The following is a 19,018-nucleotide window of genomic DNA, read 5'->3' as shown; positions in this document are numbered from 1 at the left end:
ACTCTTGACCGCTTTGGCCCTGTCTCTGTACGCACTTCTTCCTCTAAGACTAGGCCTCAGCTCTGGCTTACCCCCATCATCAAGTTTCTCCGGTCCTACTCTAGAGCAGCCAAACATATTTGGAGAAAGTCCAAACAGTGGGCTGATTTTATTCATTACAAATTTATTCTTTCTTCTTTCTCACGCGCCCTCTCTCTATGGCAAAACAGAATTATTACAAATCATTGATCTCTGCCAATGAGAGGCACCCGCAGCATTTGTTCTCCACCTTCAACACTTTGCTTAAACCTCTCTCTCCTCCTGTCTCTTCATCATTCTCTCCCAATGACTTTGCTAATTACTTCATCTCAAAGATCACCACTATTCACTCTGAGATAGTCCCCCCCGATTCTTCTTCTGCTCTTAATCTTCTATTGCCCTTGCCTAACAAATTTTCTGTGTTTCCTCCTGCCTCTTTGGATGAACTCGCTACACTTATGAACTCTTGCAAACCTGCAATCTGTCCTCTTTATCCAATTTCTACTCGTCTTCAAATTTCTATAGCTCCTTCTCTTCTGCCCTCTCTTCTCCATATCTTCAATCTCTCTCTCTCTACAGGCTCCTTCCCGTCGAACTTCAAACATGCTCTCATTTCCCCAATTCTGAAAAAAACTTCAATTGACCCCTCCTCTCTGTCTAGCTATCGTCCGATTTCTCTTCTTCCCTTTCTTTCTAAAGTTTTGGAACAGGTTGTTTATTCTCGCTGTCTTGAGTTTCTTGAAGCCAATTCCATCCTCTATCCCTTTCAGTCTGGTTTCCACCCACGGCATTCTACAGAGACAGCTCTCACTAAGATCTCGAATGACCTTTTACAGGCCAAGGCTAATGGCCTTTACTCTGTTCTCATCCTTCTCGATTTGTCTGCAGCCTTTGACACCGTTGATCACTGCCTTCTAGTTGATATACTTTCTGACCTTGGGTTCTCAGACTCTGTTCTTGACTGGTTTAGATCTTACTTGTCTGGCAGATCTTTTGCAGTGGTCACAGTTGATCAGACTTCATCCTCTGTTCCCTTATCTGTTGGAGTTCCCCAGGGCTCTGTTCTGGGTCCCCTCCTGTTTTCTCTCTACACACTGTCCTTAGGAAAACTCCTTAGCTCTTTTGGTTTTTCCTACCATCTGTATGCCGATGACACCCAGCTGTATCTTTCCACCCCTGACCTTTCTCCAAGACTTGAACAGCAAGTTTCGTCTTGTCTCACGGCTGTCTCGCAGTGGATGCGCCATCTGCGTTTGAAGCTCAACATGTCCAAGACGGAGCTTCTTGTCTTTCCTCCTAAGTCCACCCTTCAACACTCCTTTTCTGTCTCTGTGGACAACATTTCTATGCAACCAGTCCAGAAAGCTCGCAGTCTTGGTTTTATCTTTGATTCTTCTCTGTCGTGTATCCCTCAGATCCAGACCACAGCCAAGGCTTGTAGATTCTTCTTATACAATATTGCCAAAATCTGACCATATCTCTCCGCCTCTACTGCCAAGATCCTGGTCCATGCCCTAGTGGTCTCACGACTTGATTACTGTAATGTCCTCCTGGCTGGGCTTCCTCTTTCTCGCCTCCGTTCTTTAATCTCTGTCCAGCATTCAGCTGCACGCATTATCACATCCGCCCACCGCTCTGACCACATCTCTCCTGTGTTGGCATCCCTTCAGTGGCTCCCACTCCCTTTCCGCATTCAGTACAAGCTCCTGCTGTCGATGTTTAAAGCCCTCCATGGACTGGCCCCTCCTTACTTATCAGAACTTATTTCTCCTCACCTTCCCACTCGGGCCCTCCGTTCTGGTAGTCAAGGTCTGCTGTCCCAGCCCAGCATTTCCTCTGCCCCATCTCAGATTTGCCTCTTTTCACTCGCTGCCCCTCACTCTTCTTCCCCCATGAGCAAGAGCCATCACTTCTTTAACCAGCTTCAAAACGGAGTTGAAGACCATCGTGTTCAGAGAAGTGTTCCCAGGCATTGCATAACTGTCACTTGCTATTTGATGTTCTTTTGTTGCCTGTTTTATTGAATCATTTCCTGTATTGCTATGTATTTTATATGTATTATCCTACTAGAGAGGCAGGCTAACTCCAACAGGCCTCCCTGGAAGAAGTTTACCCATCCATTAAGAAGCCAAGCCCTCCCTCCAGTCCATCTGCCTTGGTCCAGGCCTCGGAGGCAGAGAAGAACTACTGGCCCTCATCCTCTTCCCCTCCACCACTCCCTTCTCCTTTTGTGTCGTGTCTTTTTAGATTGTAAGCCTGAGGGCAGGGAACCGCCTAATTAAAAGATTGCATGTACAGCGCTGTGTAAATTTACAGTGCTTTATAAATAAAGGATAACAACAACAACAACAACAACAACAACAACAAGTAGCAAGGTCACAAATCTGAACTGTGCAAGCATTTCTGACTGAAAGATCGGTCACATTCCAGCTATATATTTGACAGATGTTTAGAAAGTTTTACTGAGAAGGTTGAAGGCTTATTAAATAAAAGCAAACGAAAACAATTTTCAACTTCTCTTTTGGCACGAATAATGTATAAGACAGTCACAGATAAAGCAAGTAGCAATTCTGACAACTATAACACCTGTACGTGTTATTTCTCTTTAACTGCCTAGTCTACCTTTAATGTTTGATTGAATGAATTTTGACCGAGTGATAGGGCTGCTCATCTGGATTTGTGTTTTTTTTTTAAAAAAAACCTCTTTGTATGTAAGCAGGGCCTATATAACAACATAACCCACACATATCCAACTGCATACTGTCACCTGAACATCTCAAGCACAAACAGTTCTACCAACAGCCAAAAATTAGAAATATGTAATTCATCCATCAATGCATGAGTTAAGCATAGTTCTGCTAGTGGTAATAAAGTCAAAGAGTCAACTTCTGCTTCAGAATTTCAAACATAATTACCCCCTATGGAAAGAAAGTTATTCACTCAAATCCTAACCTCTGTATTTACCTTTCTGTAAAAAGCTTTTTAACACCCCTAAGCTGTTTAGAAAAGAACACAGCAAATGTTGATGAGTGTGCTATTATTTTTAGTGACTCATGTCATACGTTTAGCACTTGGCATTTATACACTACCATTCTAGGCAATCCTTGCCAAATAAACAGTGTCAGTACTAAATCTCAGCACTGCAGTGAAAATGTATAGCATGCAATGGCCAATCAAGGTCAGAAGAAGCCAAACTGTTACAAACTAGTGATTTAACTGGTGTGTGTACATCTGTGCTTTCACAAGAGCAAAGGACAAATACACAGAGTACACCAGATGTAACTCTACAAGAATCCACTATTATCTCCAGTGCTAAAATACAGCCGTGTTGTTGTTGTGTACTTTGAAGTCATTTCCAATTTATGGCCATCCTAAGGCAAACCTATCACAGGATGGGGGTTGTTTGTTTTGCCAGATGTGTTCAGAGGGAGTTTACCTTTGCCTTCCTCCAAGGCTGAGAGACTACAACTTGCCCAATGTCACTAAGTCTGTTTCCCTGGCCAAGATGAGATTAGAGCCCTGGTCATCAGAGTTGCACTGAAATGCTCAAACCACCACACCATGCTGGCTCTCACAGCCATGTAGTATTTAATATTTTAAAACCATAAAGTTACTGTTTAATAAGCAAAAACCAAAACAAAAATAATGAGGCAGAAGGGAATGGGGCAGTTTACAGCTTAATTTGTTGTTGTTATTGCTGTGTGCCTTCAGGTTGTTTCCAATTTATAGCAACCCTAAGGCAAACCTATCATGGGGCTTTCTTGGCAAGATCTGTTCAGAGGAGGTTTGCCACTGCCTTCCCCTATGACTGAGAGTATGTGATTTGCCCAAGGTAACCTAGTGAGTTTTATGGCCGAGCTGGGAATCAAACTCTGGTCTCTAGAGTTGTACTCCAACATTCAAACCACTATGCCACACTGGCTTTCACAACAAGTGAAATGATCATCTCAGTCATATAGAGAAGACTGAAACTCTATTATCATTATTTTCTTCTTGAATCCAAAAATGGTTATCTGATCATATGAACTAATTCATCCTCTTCAGTTTTGTCTAAATAAGCAACAGAGGCTGGTAACCAACAAAGACCTATGCACTGAGAAAAGGTTTCTGTTCATTCATTCATTCATTCTCTCTCTTCCCCTCACCCCCACTCCCCATACAGGGGAAGTTTTTGGTTTCCTTTCTGCTGCTCAAAATATTCTGCATGCTTCACAAGCAGCACCTTAGGGGACATGAGATCTTACAGGGAGAAAAGAGACATCCCACTGAAACAGGCATGGTTCCTCCACCACTGTATCTTATAGAAGATTAAAGGTTCTTTGCCTTATACCTGTCACTCTGAGAGCCAGATTTTGCAGAATTTGACATTTTGATCACCTAGGCTCCCACAGGTGTTTTTTTTATGATTTGCTGCTGAACTTATGTTCAAGGCCTTGAATTTGCTAAAAAATATAGAAAAATAACATCCAGCCTATGCCACCACTGTAATGTGCAAGTTGTAAAACCATATTGTACAATATCTGGCAGCAGCATAACATGTCTGTTAAGCAAATTAAATTGAGATCAGTAAGGAGCTTTGTGAACCTTCCAATTCTGTATCAGTTCTAGTATTCTGGTATCCTTTTTGAAGCAGGATAATAAGATGTCCTTTAATATGGTGCTTTGCACAAGAAAATTCTTAAGAGTCAATCTAGTTAAAGGCAAACTGGCAGCAGAGCTGGGAAAATTTTTGAATAAGAACTTGGAAAACTCTTACCAGTCAACTTGACCTTCTTGGAAAAGTCAAATCAATAGTGTCAACACAGGGCAGCTTCATCTGCCAGAATGTATCATCAAGTTATATAATGGCCTTACAATATTGGTTGTTCTGTTTTAAATCCTATTTTAAATGGGTCTTACAATACAGAACATCAGCTATGCTCTTTTTATGACATAGAAGCCCTGATCACATAGACAATGATTTCAATACATCTAGAGATTAAGAGTGGATTTACTCACTGATCTATCACAATCTCTTTTTGCCTTAACAACCCTTCTTTGATTTTCATCAGGGATTCCAAGTTATTGTAATCTTGAAAGCTTGCTGCTGAGTAACTCTGATGAGATGATCCGCTCAGAACCTGTGAAGAAATGTATGAGAACACTATGAGAGGAGACAGTGCTGTTAAAAAAAAAACCTCAGAAAAAAAGCAAACAAGCAATGCTTTGTTGGGCTTATACATTTAGAAGTATCAACTATGTGTTTAGTTAAGAGAAATATACTTCAGAAAACAATTATGGAAGCCTCTAAAGAAACCAGTCCTTACTTTGGTATGGATGTACCAGAACATGGTCTATAGTTGCTTTACAGTTTATGAATGTTTTAATTTGCTTTGTTTATGCCTAATATTTCCTTATTTTAAATTTTGTTGTAATGGAACTAATTGAAGAGTCCTACAGTGCTTCTATTATTGTGTTTTCTTTTGACTATATCCATTAGATTATTCTTTGGAGGTATAAATGAAGTATCCATCAGCAGTGTCACAGACAGTCTGTGTTGTATAACATGGGTCAGTGAAATGTGCAAATTACAAAAACAATAATGATGAAGATTTTGTTCTTTGACTTAAATTTTATTTGTGATGACAGTCTGCACTGGTAGATGAAGGCAAAAAGGAATGTTACTCCTGAAGACGTAAAGTTCCTATTTCTAGTTACTGTAATATTTCAAAAGAATATGCTAGGCACACCAGCGAAAAGAACTTCCTCATGTACCAGATATTAAATAAACAAATGTTTTCAATTTAATAGACATGGGATACATGGAAGAAATATCATGGTTCAAAAAAAGGAATGTTTACCTAGATTACTGGGGTAGATACGTGTTTCTTAAAACAAACAAACAAACAACTAAAGTCTGTCCTATGTTAAACAGACCATTTTGGTTTTATTTTCATTTCATATAAATTGATATTTACCGCTTTCACATGATGAATTCCAGGAGATACTAGGCTATTATGAATAATATGCAAGTGTATAGAAATTCTGCAAGAGCAATGTGTTTGTAGAAGTACATTTTGTTTTGTATTTTTTAATACTGGTGCATGCCTTTTTTTAAAAAAGTGATAAAGCTTAATTGGTTTTGCTCCTTGTTCCAAAGCATACACGTAATTTTCCATTACTTGTATCCAACTTTTTTTTCTAGTGATATAAATACACTTCCCTTGACATTGCCCAGGACAACAAAGGTACTTCTGATTCATACAACACACATGGTGTCAAATACTTAGAACAGTCCTTAACAGATAAAATTCTGTGTTACTGAAAGACAGGTAGTTTGATATTTCTAAATATTGCAAAAAACAACTTAAAGGGGCCAGTCAGCAAGTTAATTCATTCATTAATTTAACTGATATTTCAGAAGACTCCCACAGAAGTTAGCAGTCCAATTAGGAAAGAGTATTAATTGAGAACCATAACTAAATTCGATTTGGAAGTGAGTATAATAGTAAATTATTTTGTAATCAGGAAGTAAATAAAATCACAATATGAGCTTTTTACACAATATAAGGGCGCGAACAGACAGGCCAAAATAAAGCTGCTTTGGGTCTCTTTGGAGATATGCTTTTTTAATGGCACACTCATCTTAAAAGGCCAGAAGCTGCGCCAAATCTACACTCCAGTCCTTAGGACTGCAGCGTGGCTTTGGCGTGGCTTCCGGCCACTTAGGACGCATGCATCATTTAAACAGCATACCTCCAAAGTGACCCAAAGCAGCTTTATTTTGGCCTGTCTGTTCAGGCCCTAAAATTACTTTAATGAAACAGAACACTGGACTATTCTATTCCGAATCATCAAACAGAAAACTTCAAGTATTGCTCACAGTACTGAGTCTTAAATATATCTGTGTTTAGTTTGATCTGCAGATTTTCATTATGTAAACACAGCAGAGGGGAACAAAAACATTAAGGTATTAGGAAGCCCTTGTGGTCTCTTCCAACTGTATGATTCTAACAACATGGATAATGGATGGGTAAAAGAGGAAAGTACAATTTATTACATCTGGGTAGAATTAAGGATATCAAGAGAGTGGTTTTACAGTTTTACTAAAAGAATCCCAGAAAAGGGGAGATGTATGCTCAGGAAACTGGCGGTGGGGGGGGGAGGAGCAAAAAACAATTACTATAGAAACAAAGTACATTTAGGATAGAAATAAGTGTATAGAATGACAAGCCTACAAAAGGTATGCCACTGAGAGGAACTGAGTGAGTGTTGTTTAATTTCTCATTTTATTGCCCATGTAACTGGGCAAAAGATTTTTTAAAAATAATACCTATATTCTAAATATGAACCATAGTGTAAAATGTGCTTCCACTTGCTGATGAATCCTGTGTACCTCTGCTGCAATTGCTGTTCCTTCCCCGAAAGCCTGCTTCCAACTTCCTAATGTGGGGCTATGAAGTAGCCACTGTGGGATCATCATTGTACCATTCATAGAAATCCTCCAGTGGGAAGTAAAGCAAACAGATTCCATGGACATACTAAAGGGCTCCTAAAAGGTAAAGGCTTCTGGATGCTCGCACCAGGCCCTTCTACAGACTACATTTTGTACCTGGGAAGAAATACTTATGTAACCTTATTTATAAATAGTGCACACATGTACAATTGTGGCTTCTGTCTACAGCAACCAAAGAAGAATTGGGCTGTGCATGCATTTTTATAATTAATGTGAAATAAGAGCTGGGCTGCTATACAGAGGGCCTGGTCAAAACAGATAACAACCAAAAAAGGAACGCAGATACCTTGTGCTCTGAATTCTGATTTCAATGCACATGTTTATGCTAAGTTAAAACCCAGCTGAATGTTTCGTAATCCTCTTCTGAGTGACATAATTTTATTCATTTAGTGGGTCTACAGATTGGCAGAACATTGAAAATCGCTCATAGACCCACTCACAATATGCTGCTACCCTTTCCATGGTTAACCAAAAGGTACTACTCTCCTCTAAAAGAATCAATGTAATGCTCACCAAATTGCGACAAAACTCTAGTATGTCTCATTTGTGATGTTCACAATCATCCCTTTTTTCTTCATAGCACTGCTAGAGCTGGCAGACATTAGCAACAGAAGAAGGGTTAGACTAACATCTAAATGCTAAAAATGGAGCAACTAAAATTTTGTTTGCAAGCACTGTTTTAAAAGAAATCTAACGCCTATCTCACCAAAGAAAGTCGTTCCTCAAAACCCAGCTCCAAAATCAGTAGCACATTTGCCAACAAGCCTTCCACATATTTTCTGGCCAATGTTGTGGACAACATGTCTAGGTGGCACTTCAGATGATGTTCAGAGCAAGTGTGTCTGGAATTTTCCAGTGATAACAGAAGGTCTCTCTCCTAAGTATAGAAGCACTTGTTTTAATAAGTGTTCATATTATCTTCCCATTACATTTGAATTCAATATAGATCACTGCAATCTCTCAGCTTCTTTGAAGCTGTTTAGTACATGATACAACAAATGCACAGTAATAGGACTATTTGAAAATTGTTAATGATGAGCTAGAAAATACTGTAGGAATATTAAGTCACACAATACTCAGTTTGAAGTTAGCACTAATGTTCACACAAAGGTCAAGGTAAATGTTAAATGTTTTGACTGGTTGTCTGACAACCTAAGAAAACTTTGGATACATATGCATATACAGCATGTTTTGTTAATAAAGCTAGTTTAATCTTCATTGTGTACCAAGGCTGCATAGTGTACTGTATAATATTAAGGTATAAAGATGCTTCGAAATGGAGAGTTTTCCTAACTGCTCAGATTGCAGAAGTTACAGGAATAGGATTGTAGTGACTAAGGAAAACATAAATAGTGCTGTTATGAGCTGAAAAGAAAAGAAAGAAGGGGGAGGGAAAGAGGAAGAAGATGGACTCAGTAGCCAGGAAAATATTTGGTATGCGAGGAACTATTAGTGAATTAGAAATGAAGTGAATGTTGCACTCAGAGCACTTTGAAGAAAAAATTCACCAGCAACAGATGGCATACCAACAGAACTGCTTTTGTCTACAAATCCACTCTAGTACTAACAACAATCTTCCAACAAATATAGAAAACAAAACAATGGCCCACAGATTGGAAATGCTCAATTTATATTCCAGCCCCCAAGAAAGGGGACACGAGGAATTGCAGCAACACCAGAACGATCACACTAATTTCCCATGCAAGCAAACTGATGCTCAGAATTCTGCAACAAACATTTTTATCATACTTGTATATAGAACAAGAGATGCCAGATGTCAAACCTGGGTTGCAGAAAGAAAGTGGCACTAGAGATCATATTGCAAATGTGTTAAATAATGGAGTGCACAAAATAATTCCAAAAGAAAATCTGTGAAGGATAAACAAAGCCTTTGATTGCATAGATCAAGAAAAACTATGGTTTGGTCTGAAAGAAATGGGTGTGCCACAGCATTTGATTAACTTAATGGGTAACTTGTACTCAGGACAAGAGGCTACAGTTAGGACAGAAGATAGAGAAAATCAGGCAAGGCTGCATTTTAACACCCTATCTGTTTAACTTGAAACTATTGTATGTAAATCATGATTAGCCTCAGAAGAAGGAGGTGTGAAAACTGGAGAAAGGAACAACAGTTTAAGATATGTAGATTTCACCATCAGCAACAAAAAATAGCAGAGACATGAAATGATTACTGAAGAAAATCAAAGAAAAAAGTGTAAAGGCAGATTTACAGTTGAACACACACACACACACACAAAATGACCACACATAAATTGCATAACTTTAAAGCAAATGATGAAGATGCTGAAATGCTTCAAGATTTTCCATACTTTGGCTCAATCATTAATCAGAATGCAGCCAAGACATTAGAAGAAGACCAGGACTTGGTAGGGCAACAAGAATTAAATAAGATCATGATGAGTAATGATATTTCACTGAATATTAATGTCATGATTATCCAAGATATCATAGGCCTGGTGCAGACGGGCAGGAAAGGACAGTGAGATGCCACTCCTTTCTGACCCGGATTGTTGCCGTGGCAACTGCATGGGCACAGCAACAATCGGCTCCAAAAAGGAGCTGCCGAGCCACTGCCAAGGCGCCATTAGTGCCCTGGCGCGGTGTAGTGATCTCTCTTGTGCACCGTGCTGTTTGGACACTGTGCACAAGGCACATCATTAAAACATGCGTGCCCAAAATGGCACCAGGAGAGCAAGGAGTGAGCGGACGCTCCGCTCTCCCGAGCCCTAATTTCAGTCCCAGGCTGCCGCAGAGCGACAATCTGTACCAAGCCATAGTTCGCATTTCTCTGTATTGTTGTGAAAGCTGGACAGTGAAGAAAGCTGATAGAAAGGAAATCAACTCATTTGAAATGTGGTGCTGGATATGAGTTCAATGGACTGCTAAAAAGACAAACAAATGGGTTCTGGAACAAATAAGGCCAAATCTATTCCTAGAAGTCAAGATGACTTAACTGAGACTGTCATGCCATATTATGACAAGACAAAACTCGCTAGAAAAGACATTAAAGCTTGGAAAGGTGGACAGCAGCAGGAAAAGAGGAAGATTGCATTAGAGATGGATAAACTCAGACAAGGAAAGTAGCACAACCAGGCCCTCATAAAGGGAAGAAGAATTCTTCTGATACTAGTGTTGATTACTACCCCATGGAAAAGCAAACTGACCTTGCATAGTAACTAAAAGAAGCTCACAGATATTACTGGGTGAAAGACTGTCACACAACTAACTGGGAAGAATAAATTAAAGGGCTTAACTGTTTGGCTTCTTCCCAGAAAATGAACCTCTACTGCCTGACACTATGAAGGGCACTTGGAAGGACACTTGACTTACAAAAGCCAGCAACTTGATAAAAAGATACATGAGAAAAATCTGCATCTTCCATCCATACAGGATGTTTCTAAGAGTGGTTTGTGTGTGTGGACATAGTAGCTATGAATGAAAAGAGAATGCAGGAGAATGTAAAATCTAATGACAAAAAATGTCTGTGCCATTAATGGATCTTCTAAAACCAGTTACCTGTATTGGCACTCTTATATTACACAGACGTTGGTGACAAAGTACACTCATCTAATTTAAACACATGAGAAGACAGTAGGAAAGTCTGGGTGATTTTGCTACTTTAAACAGAGAAGAAGAAAAAGTATTTTGTTTACTTACACTAAGACACAAGCCAATCAAATGGTCTGTTTATAGCTGGCAAAGGTAAAAAGGTAAAGGTAAAGGTAGTCCCTTGACACGAATGTCTAGTTGTAACTGACTGTAGCGGGCAGTGCTCATCTCCTTTACTAAGCCAAAGAGCCAGTATTGTCCAAGGACTACTCTGGTGGTCATGCGGACAGCATGACTTCACGAAACTCTGTTACCTTCCTACTGAAGTGGTACCTATTTATCTACTTGCATTTGCATGCTTTCGAACTGCTAGGCTGGCAGAAGCTGGGACTAGTGACAGGAGCGCACCCTATCATGCAGCACTCAGGCCTTGAACTGCCAACCTTCTGAACATCAGAACTGGCGTCTTAACCACTAAGCTGCAAAACCCTTAACCACAAAACAGGGCCAGATCTAACACACAGGAATCAATGGAATCAACACTCTGTGCTCTACCTGCTTATACCATCATATTACCCCTTTGACTCTCACACAGTTGTTAACTACAATACATCTATATGTACATTTCCAGTGAAAAGAGTGGAACAGAATACTGACTTCACACATTGTGTTGGTCATCCCTAACAGAACACTGAAATGAGTACCACTTATTTTATTGATATAATAAGAAAAAAGAAAGATCTATGTTGCTTTAGATAAGAACCTGGCATATTCTCTACGTTAACTGCCATGAAACCTAAGTTAAGCAATCAACCTATAATTCTTGACACCCTTAACCAGGAGTAAAACCCATTTAAATAAAGGGAACTGTCATCTGAATTAACAAGTGAAAAATTACACTTTTGGTGTTCCATTGCTTACTGAATATAGCAGAGAGTTACACATGACAAAGGTTTAAATCATATTCATCCTTACTATTTGAGAGTAAGAACGGCACCACTCCTAAAACATAAATGAGGGAAGAGAGGGTTCCCATAAGGTACTGAAGCAGGGGGAATTCAAAAGTGAATTTGTTTAACAAGTCAGCACCATCAGTCCACAACTAAGGGCATCATGGTCCCCTTAGGTGCTTTTGGTTGCCCCTGTCTTCACTGCTTTATCCAACAATGAGGATATGAGAACCCTACCCCCCTTAATAGCTCAGTGGCTATCATACCATCAGAAAGCTGCCACTGCTTGTATTTCTCTTTACCAACCTGGTAGCCTCCAGATGTTTTGGACTACAGTTCCACTATGCCTGACCATGATGGCTGGGAGCTGGTGGGAGCGATAGTTTAAAACATCTGGAGGGTTAAGGATTTGGAAAGCTAATGATGCTTTCTCCTTTTTTCTAGAGACAAGTGCAAGCAGCCCAAAGGGAGTAAATTGTGTATATCAATTTATTTTAGCTGGAAAGACTCAGCTCATGTTAATGCTTGACTTGGAGTGATCGCCTAAGTTTTAAAGGCCATGCTTCCTGTGCATTACTCCACTTAGCTGGGGACAAGGCTAGAATATTCTCCTGGTAAAAATGTAAACCGTGGCTTAAAAATCATAACAGCTTGAGTGACAAATGCAATCTTTGGCCTCTAGTCTATAATTGCTGTTAAAGTGGAGATAATCCAGCTCCAGAATTCTTGGTTACTAGAAGAGAACCTCAATTGGCTTTGCAGTCTTTTATCTCTCCTTCATATGCCTTTGCCTCTGCGTTCATCCAGCACTCATAACATGTCAAAGAACACAGCTAATCTCACTGCTTCCTGGAACAGTTTATCAGAAAAACACTCAACACAGTTCCCAAGTTACAAGACTCCTAGCACATCAACTGGTGCTGTTTTGCCAAATATGTGATGTTTTCTACAGCAACATGTTACACCAGGGATGGGAGTGGAACAAGATTATGAATGCATACTGTGCAGTCTGAACAAACAATCTAGTCTTTAGCTTTGTTTTTATAAGTTTTCTAAACAGGTCGATGGGCCAAAGAAACCAAAGAAATTCCATCAAAATTTAAAACTAGCCACCAGCTGAGTCAAATTTAACAGGTTCGTGACTCTCAAATACACAAGAACCCTGGATTTATTTCCAATGAACTTTGTTTTTTCATAATTCTAAGTTATTACAACTTAACTATTATTTGTATATATGCATTCTCTTTGACTATGTATCTCAATTTTTCCATGTTTGCACACGCTCAGATAGTGATTGTTGTAAATAAAGCACACACATTAATATCTGTGGCGGGATTATGATGCTTTACATCATGATGCATGAAACACAAAATAATACACATCTCATACACATAAGATAATTTGGCTCTTATGAAAACATTCACAGTATATTTCAAAGCCAAACATAACAGAAAACTTCTGAAAAAGTATTGCTTAATGTTTATTTTCAGATTCACAATAAGTCAGAATACAGAAGATTTTAAATGTTTTTTCCCTCTTTTTTACTGCAGCTGTAAGAAATACTGTGTTCACATATCATCTTTCACATCCTTTCAAACCCAGTCCAGGGTATAGAACAAAGAATTAGTAGCATTCTCATACTCTTATCATAACATTCTAAATTTGGTCTTATTTGTTATTAGTTAACGAAATGTTCTGGTTGCGTTCCCAGTGAATATTTTCCTTTTTTTTCTAAAGCAATAAATTCTTTTTTTAAAAGAAAGGCAACTTTAAATAAGCCAAGGGTCTCATCAAGAGGGCAGTCTGGGGGAAAAAATGACAGAACCAAATAAGAGAACGAACATATAACTAAAAAGTCAATCCCAATAAAAGTTTTAAAACTGCCTCTTTTCAGAAGAGGGAGTCTGCATAGTCTTCTCATGTTATGTTATCTCTGTGTAAGATCCTTAGTTTGTCTTAACATTAGCTATTTCCCATAAGATGAATCTGACTTAACAAACATAACATTTTCATGCTTTCTCTTGAAGGTTATAGTCATATGGAGTAGGCTGCTTTTTCCTCCCATGCTGCTTGCAAGTCTTAATCCCATATGAAACACAAACATATGAAACTCCTTATACTGATACAGTGAACAACTCTTATGATGATTATATAGGCTTTCCAAGCTGTGCTGTTTGATATTCTTTAACTGGAGGTGCCAAGGCTTACATCTACATGCAATGGGCCCTTCCAGAAACACTTAAATTTGAACACTGGTGCCTCAAATCTTGGGTACTCTGGTTTGAGCAGTAACTTCTAGGAATGGAGTCACAACAATCTGAGTCGAATAGCCTGAATCAATAATGTGACACTCTGCTTCCTCAGCCACCATGTTGTCTTGCATGTGAATTCTGAGGTTCAAGACGTTTGTAGGATCATACTGTTATAGACTTTATATCAGACTTTATACAAATGAGCATCTGTTCACCATACAAAGAGAGAGATAACAGCTGCAGTTTTTTAAAATGAGTATATGCACATTGTCAGAATTATCTCCACTGTATAGATAAATGTGGTGGTGTAATGCCAAATACGCTACAACAACAAGGTACAAAATGCCTCCCCTCCTTACATGTAATCCTGAATTTTCTACCAGATCTCTAAATAAATAAGGAGCAACATGCTCCAGCGGTAGATTCCTAATCCCTCTGGAGAAAGCCCAGATCATTTCCATTTAAGGCCATGTAAGCAGCAGCTGCACATTTTTGTCCCTTGAAGAAAAAGGAAACTGGCCCAAAGTTTAAAAACACGTATTGCTTGTATATATACAACTATTCCTAGTCATTTAACAATTTTCATTTTTTTCTTTTTCATCCCAAAAATGAAATGTATAATATTTCTTTTTGAATTAATGACTAATTTATCTTCAGAAAGTTGTTTCCCCTTTCTCCATAATATGCAGGTGCACACATACCTCTTGCAAATAGTAAATGCAGGCATGGATGGGGCATTTTTATCTACTTCAGGAAGTAGGTCTGGATGAAACATAATATTAAGTGTCTGGTGACAAAGCTTCTAAAAGAGAATAACTATGCAGGTTGATGTTATGGAATATTTACAATACAGGCAACCCACTACTAATGAAGCTTCTGACAAAGAAACTTCTTTTCACAAAGTCTTTTCATGCCTGCCCAGACCCCCTTTCCTCCTTGTCCTCTGTCTAGCCAGATGTTTTTTAGCAACAACATCATTGCAAAGGAGGGGTGGAGAAACACACACTTTCATCGTTTAGTTGCAGAAGCATGTGTGTAGTAAATAATGCAATAAAGCTTGAGCAGAAGGGAAGGATTCTGCTCCACCCAAATGAACTGTAGCCCTGTGTGCCTCCCTTACAACAGGCAAAGTGAATAGATGCTGCCTTTGGAATCCATTCCTGAACACGAACATAAACAGCAAAACAAAGAGAAAGAGAGAGCGCCTCACCAGCTTCCCCCTGCATGTGAGGAAAAAAAATACAGATCTATAGATTTGACTACCAAAATGGAATGTATTAGGATTTTGTCTTTCTTTTACCAGCATCCACTTTTCTATCTACCTTGATGCTTCTCCAGAAGATTCCCCATATTTTTGGTTACTCATGCAAGGCTTACCTGACCGGGTTGTTTCATTTTGCATATGCATATCTTTAGTTCTGAATAAAAAGTCTGTTGAAATATGTTCAAAGTGCTTGTATATTTTGTAGTGTGGGAACCTATCTCTGTTCTGTCCATATTATTTCTGCCTCTGGTATCAAAGCTTCTGTTAAATAAGTAATGTTCAAGAACACATCCACTTCATTAACCAAAGTATCCCTTTATTTGAGTTCTACAAGAAACAAAACTACAGTTGACCCTACATATCCATGGATTCTTCATCTATGGATTCAACCACCCACTGCTTGAAAATATTCCAAAAAGATACGAATTCTAAAAAGCAAACCTTGATGTTGCCATTTTATATAAGGGACACCATTTTACTGTATTTAATGGGACTTGAGCATCCATGGATTTTATTATTTGGTCCTGGAACCAAACCCCAGCAGATATCAAGGGTCCACTGTAGTATGTTTTTCAAGCCATCTTGTATGCAAGGTTTAACTGGGCAGGGATTAAAACTTAAAATAAAACCTAAGGATAGGAAGCGCTGTGGGAGAATGGAGTGAAAGTGAAGTTAAAAAGCTGAACTAGATCTCAGGAAAGATGGAACCCAGGGGCTAAGGGTGCCCAACCACAAAAGATAGTTTAATGAGATATTGGGAAGCAAGATGTTAGTTCCAAGTAAGGAGCTAAATATGGGCATAAGTATGACATGTGCATTGAGAAGGCACTTATGGAAAAAGCATCAAGCCCCAAGGACACCCCGACAGCGGCATGGAAAGGGAGAAAGGGGCCATGGCCCCTTTTCTCTTTGTATTGCTGGCGCAGCTGTTTAAAGGTCGCGCCAGCGATACACGAAGCTCCTTCTGTTGCTGCTGAAAGGGCACCCCAAGCGCCCTTCAGCGGCATCAAGACGTCACGTCTGCACCACCCCATTTGGAGGTGGTGCGGCCATGACATCGTAATGGCAGCACCCATGTAGAAAGGGCGGCACCATTCCAACGCTGCAACAACATACTAGGGTTGTGGGGCGTCTGGAAAGGACGCCCCGAGGCAACCCTAGTATGTGTGCAGGCCGGCGCTTTGCACCAGTCTGTACAGCACCCAAAACAATTAGAATTAGAATGCATGCATGTATTTATATGTGAGCAAGTAAGTAAAAGCAAACAGCTAAAGAACAGTGAAGCGAAAGAGAACTGCTGTGAAAAAGGAGGATTCTTGGAGAAAGCAGGAAAGCAAAGCCTCATACAGCAACTACAGTCGGCCCTCCTTATACACAGATTTTTTATACACAGATTCAAGCATACACGGTTTGAAAATGTTCAAAAAAAAAGTATAAATTTCAAATATCAAACCTTGATTTTCCATTTTTTATAAGGGACACCATTTTGCTATGTCATTATATTTAATGGGACTTGAGCATAAATGGATTTTGTTATCCACGGGGGATCTTGGAACCAAACCCCAGTGTATAACAAGGGTCCGCTGTACTGATAAAACAGGCTGAGCACCTGTGTGCTGTTGGCAGAAAAGAGGTAACTTCTCGTCTACCAGTGAAGACAGAAAGGAGTCTTTTGGAGTTCTAGATCACAATATAGATGGGCAAGGCACACCAGGCAGCACAGGTCACCTGATCTAAGTCCTGTGAACGCAATGTGTCTTTTGGATGTGTGCAAAAGAGAGAGCTACCAGGTGACTTCTCTAATCAACACAACCCATAGCAGGATTGCATAGTGTTCCTAAGACAGCAACAAAGGCAAAAGGTCATGTGAGGTGGGATACCAAACAAATCTTCAGCTGCAGGCATCTATCACTTTAGATTATTTGGGATTTTAAAATATGTGGGTGTGGAAGAACATACTAGCAAGTTAATTCTATGGGTACAACAGCTGGCAAGTAAGGCAAGGTGTTACTGATCTGCTGTTGAGCACTTGCACTACATGTTTACATGCATATGACTGATCAATTGCTAATATGACTTACTAATCTTAGAAGGAAGACTTGCATCAAATTGCTTCCAAAAGACACAAACAAGACTGGGCTGCAAGGTTTGAAGCAAAATACAGTCCTTTATATCTCATGCATCAACGATTAGTACTACTGTTTTTACAATACAGTGATTTCAAGACTTCTGATGAACTGATACCATGTGCCAGCATACTGGAATATATGGCACAACAAGGAAGATTCACTTCATTTGCCAAGTATCAAGAGTCTTGCTTACTAAACTATTTGTTTATTGCTTCTCAGCATAACAAGGGGTCCAAGATGATTCACAACAATTAAAAGCAGATTACAGTGGTACCCCGGGTTACGAAATTAATTCGTTCCGCGGTTAATTTCGTAACCCGAAATACCTTCGTAAGCCGAATTCCCATAGGCGCTAATGGAAAAATAGCTCTCTGCTGCCCTCCGGTGGCGGAAAATAGCGCCGCGGTTTTTTCGTAACCCGAAGAAACCTTCGTAAGCCGAAGCAATAAATCCCTATGGGATTTGTTCGTATCCCGAAAAATTCGTAACCCGGCGCATTCGTATCCCGGGGTACCACTGTACTAGCAAAAAAAAAATATAGAGTTTTAAAACACACACACAATTAAAAGACCCCAAAGTCAACTCTGGTTTTACAAACCAGATGCCCTACAAAACAATGCAGGCTTGGTTGTTTGCTGGAAATTCAAATGAGATGGAGTCAACCTAACTTTTCTTGGGATGGAACTGTACAAGAGAAGTGCTACAACTGAGGAAGCCCCCACCAACCTAGCTCTCTTAGGGTAGTGGCACATGCAACAGGGTCTCCAGTGCGGATCTCCCATTCTGACCAGAAACATCTATAGGGTTGGGGTGTGTGTGCCTCAGCTGAAGAGTAGACAACCACTTCAGGTTAGTGGGCCAGGTCTCCTCCAATATGGCACCAGCCTTCTACAGTCCAGATAAGACAGGAAGTGTGTTCATGAGAATCTATCCAAAGCCCCAAACAGGGTTCTTCAGGCAAGAACCAAGCTATGCTGCTCCCCTCTTTTCTTTACTCTAAGGTGGCGATGGAAAATGCTAGCTCAGTGTAGCCAGATTTGCTCCCCCTTCCCCTTCCCTTCACAGTCAGAGGAAATGGATGGAGGCTGTTCTCCGCTCCATTAGTCAGAGGGTGGTAAAGCTTTGGGAATTGATATGGGGAACTGGATCCTTCACAAGCCAAATTAGGCTCCTAGAACTGATGCCCCCACTCATGCAAAACCACAGGAGGTGTACTGAGCTAGTTACATACAGGTTGAGTCTCCCTTATCAGGAATTCCAAAATACTCCAAAATCTAAAATTCTCACATTAGTTGACACAGAGGTGAAGCAGACCACCCCCTTGATAGAGCAGCGCACCG

The 19,018-nt window shown here is 39.8% G+C and overlaps 1 protein-coding gene across 4 annotated transcripts in view; it reads right to left on the bottom strand.

Annotated features, from left to right (window-relative positions):
- The window catches only part of CEP85L (centrosomal protein 85 like), a 184,733-nt gene that overhangs the window by 41,866 nt on the left and 123,849 nt on the right, over window positions 1-19,018 (bottom strand). For all 4 annotated transcript variants that reach the window (XM_042445869.1, XM_042445870.1, XM_042445871.1 and 1 more), the window contains exon 4: window positions 5,017-5,138. In XM_042445869.1, coding sequence (XP_042301803.1) covers window positions 5,017-5,138 — 122 coding nt within the window. The remainder of the gene's footprint in view (window positions 1-5,016; window positions 5,139-19,018) is intronic.

The sequence above is a fragment of the Sceloporus undulatus genome, chromosome 1 (genome assembly GCF_019175285.1).
Source record: "Sceloporus undulatus isolate JIND9_A2432 ecotype Alabama chromosome 1, SceUnd_v1.1, whole genome shotgun sequence".
In the NCBI taxonomy this organism is placed as follows: Eukaryota; Metazoa; Chordata; class Lepidosauria; order Squamata; family Phrynosomatidae; genus Sceloporus; species Sceloporus undulatus.
The sequence above is the reverse complement of the archived record's forward strand: the minus strand, read 5'-3'. Positions and strand labels throughout refer to the sequence as shown.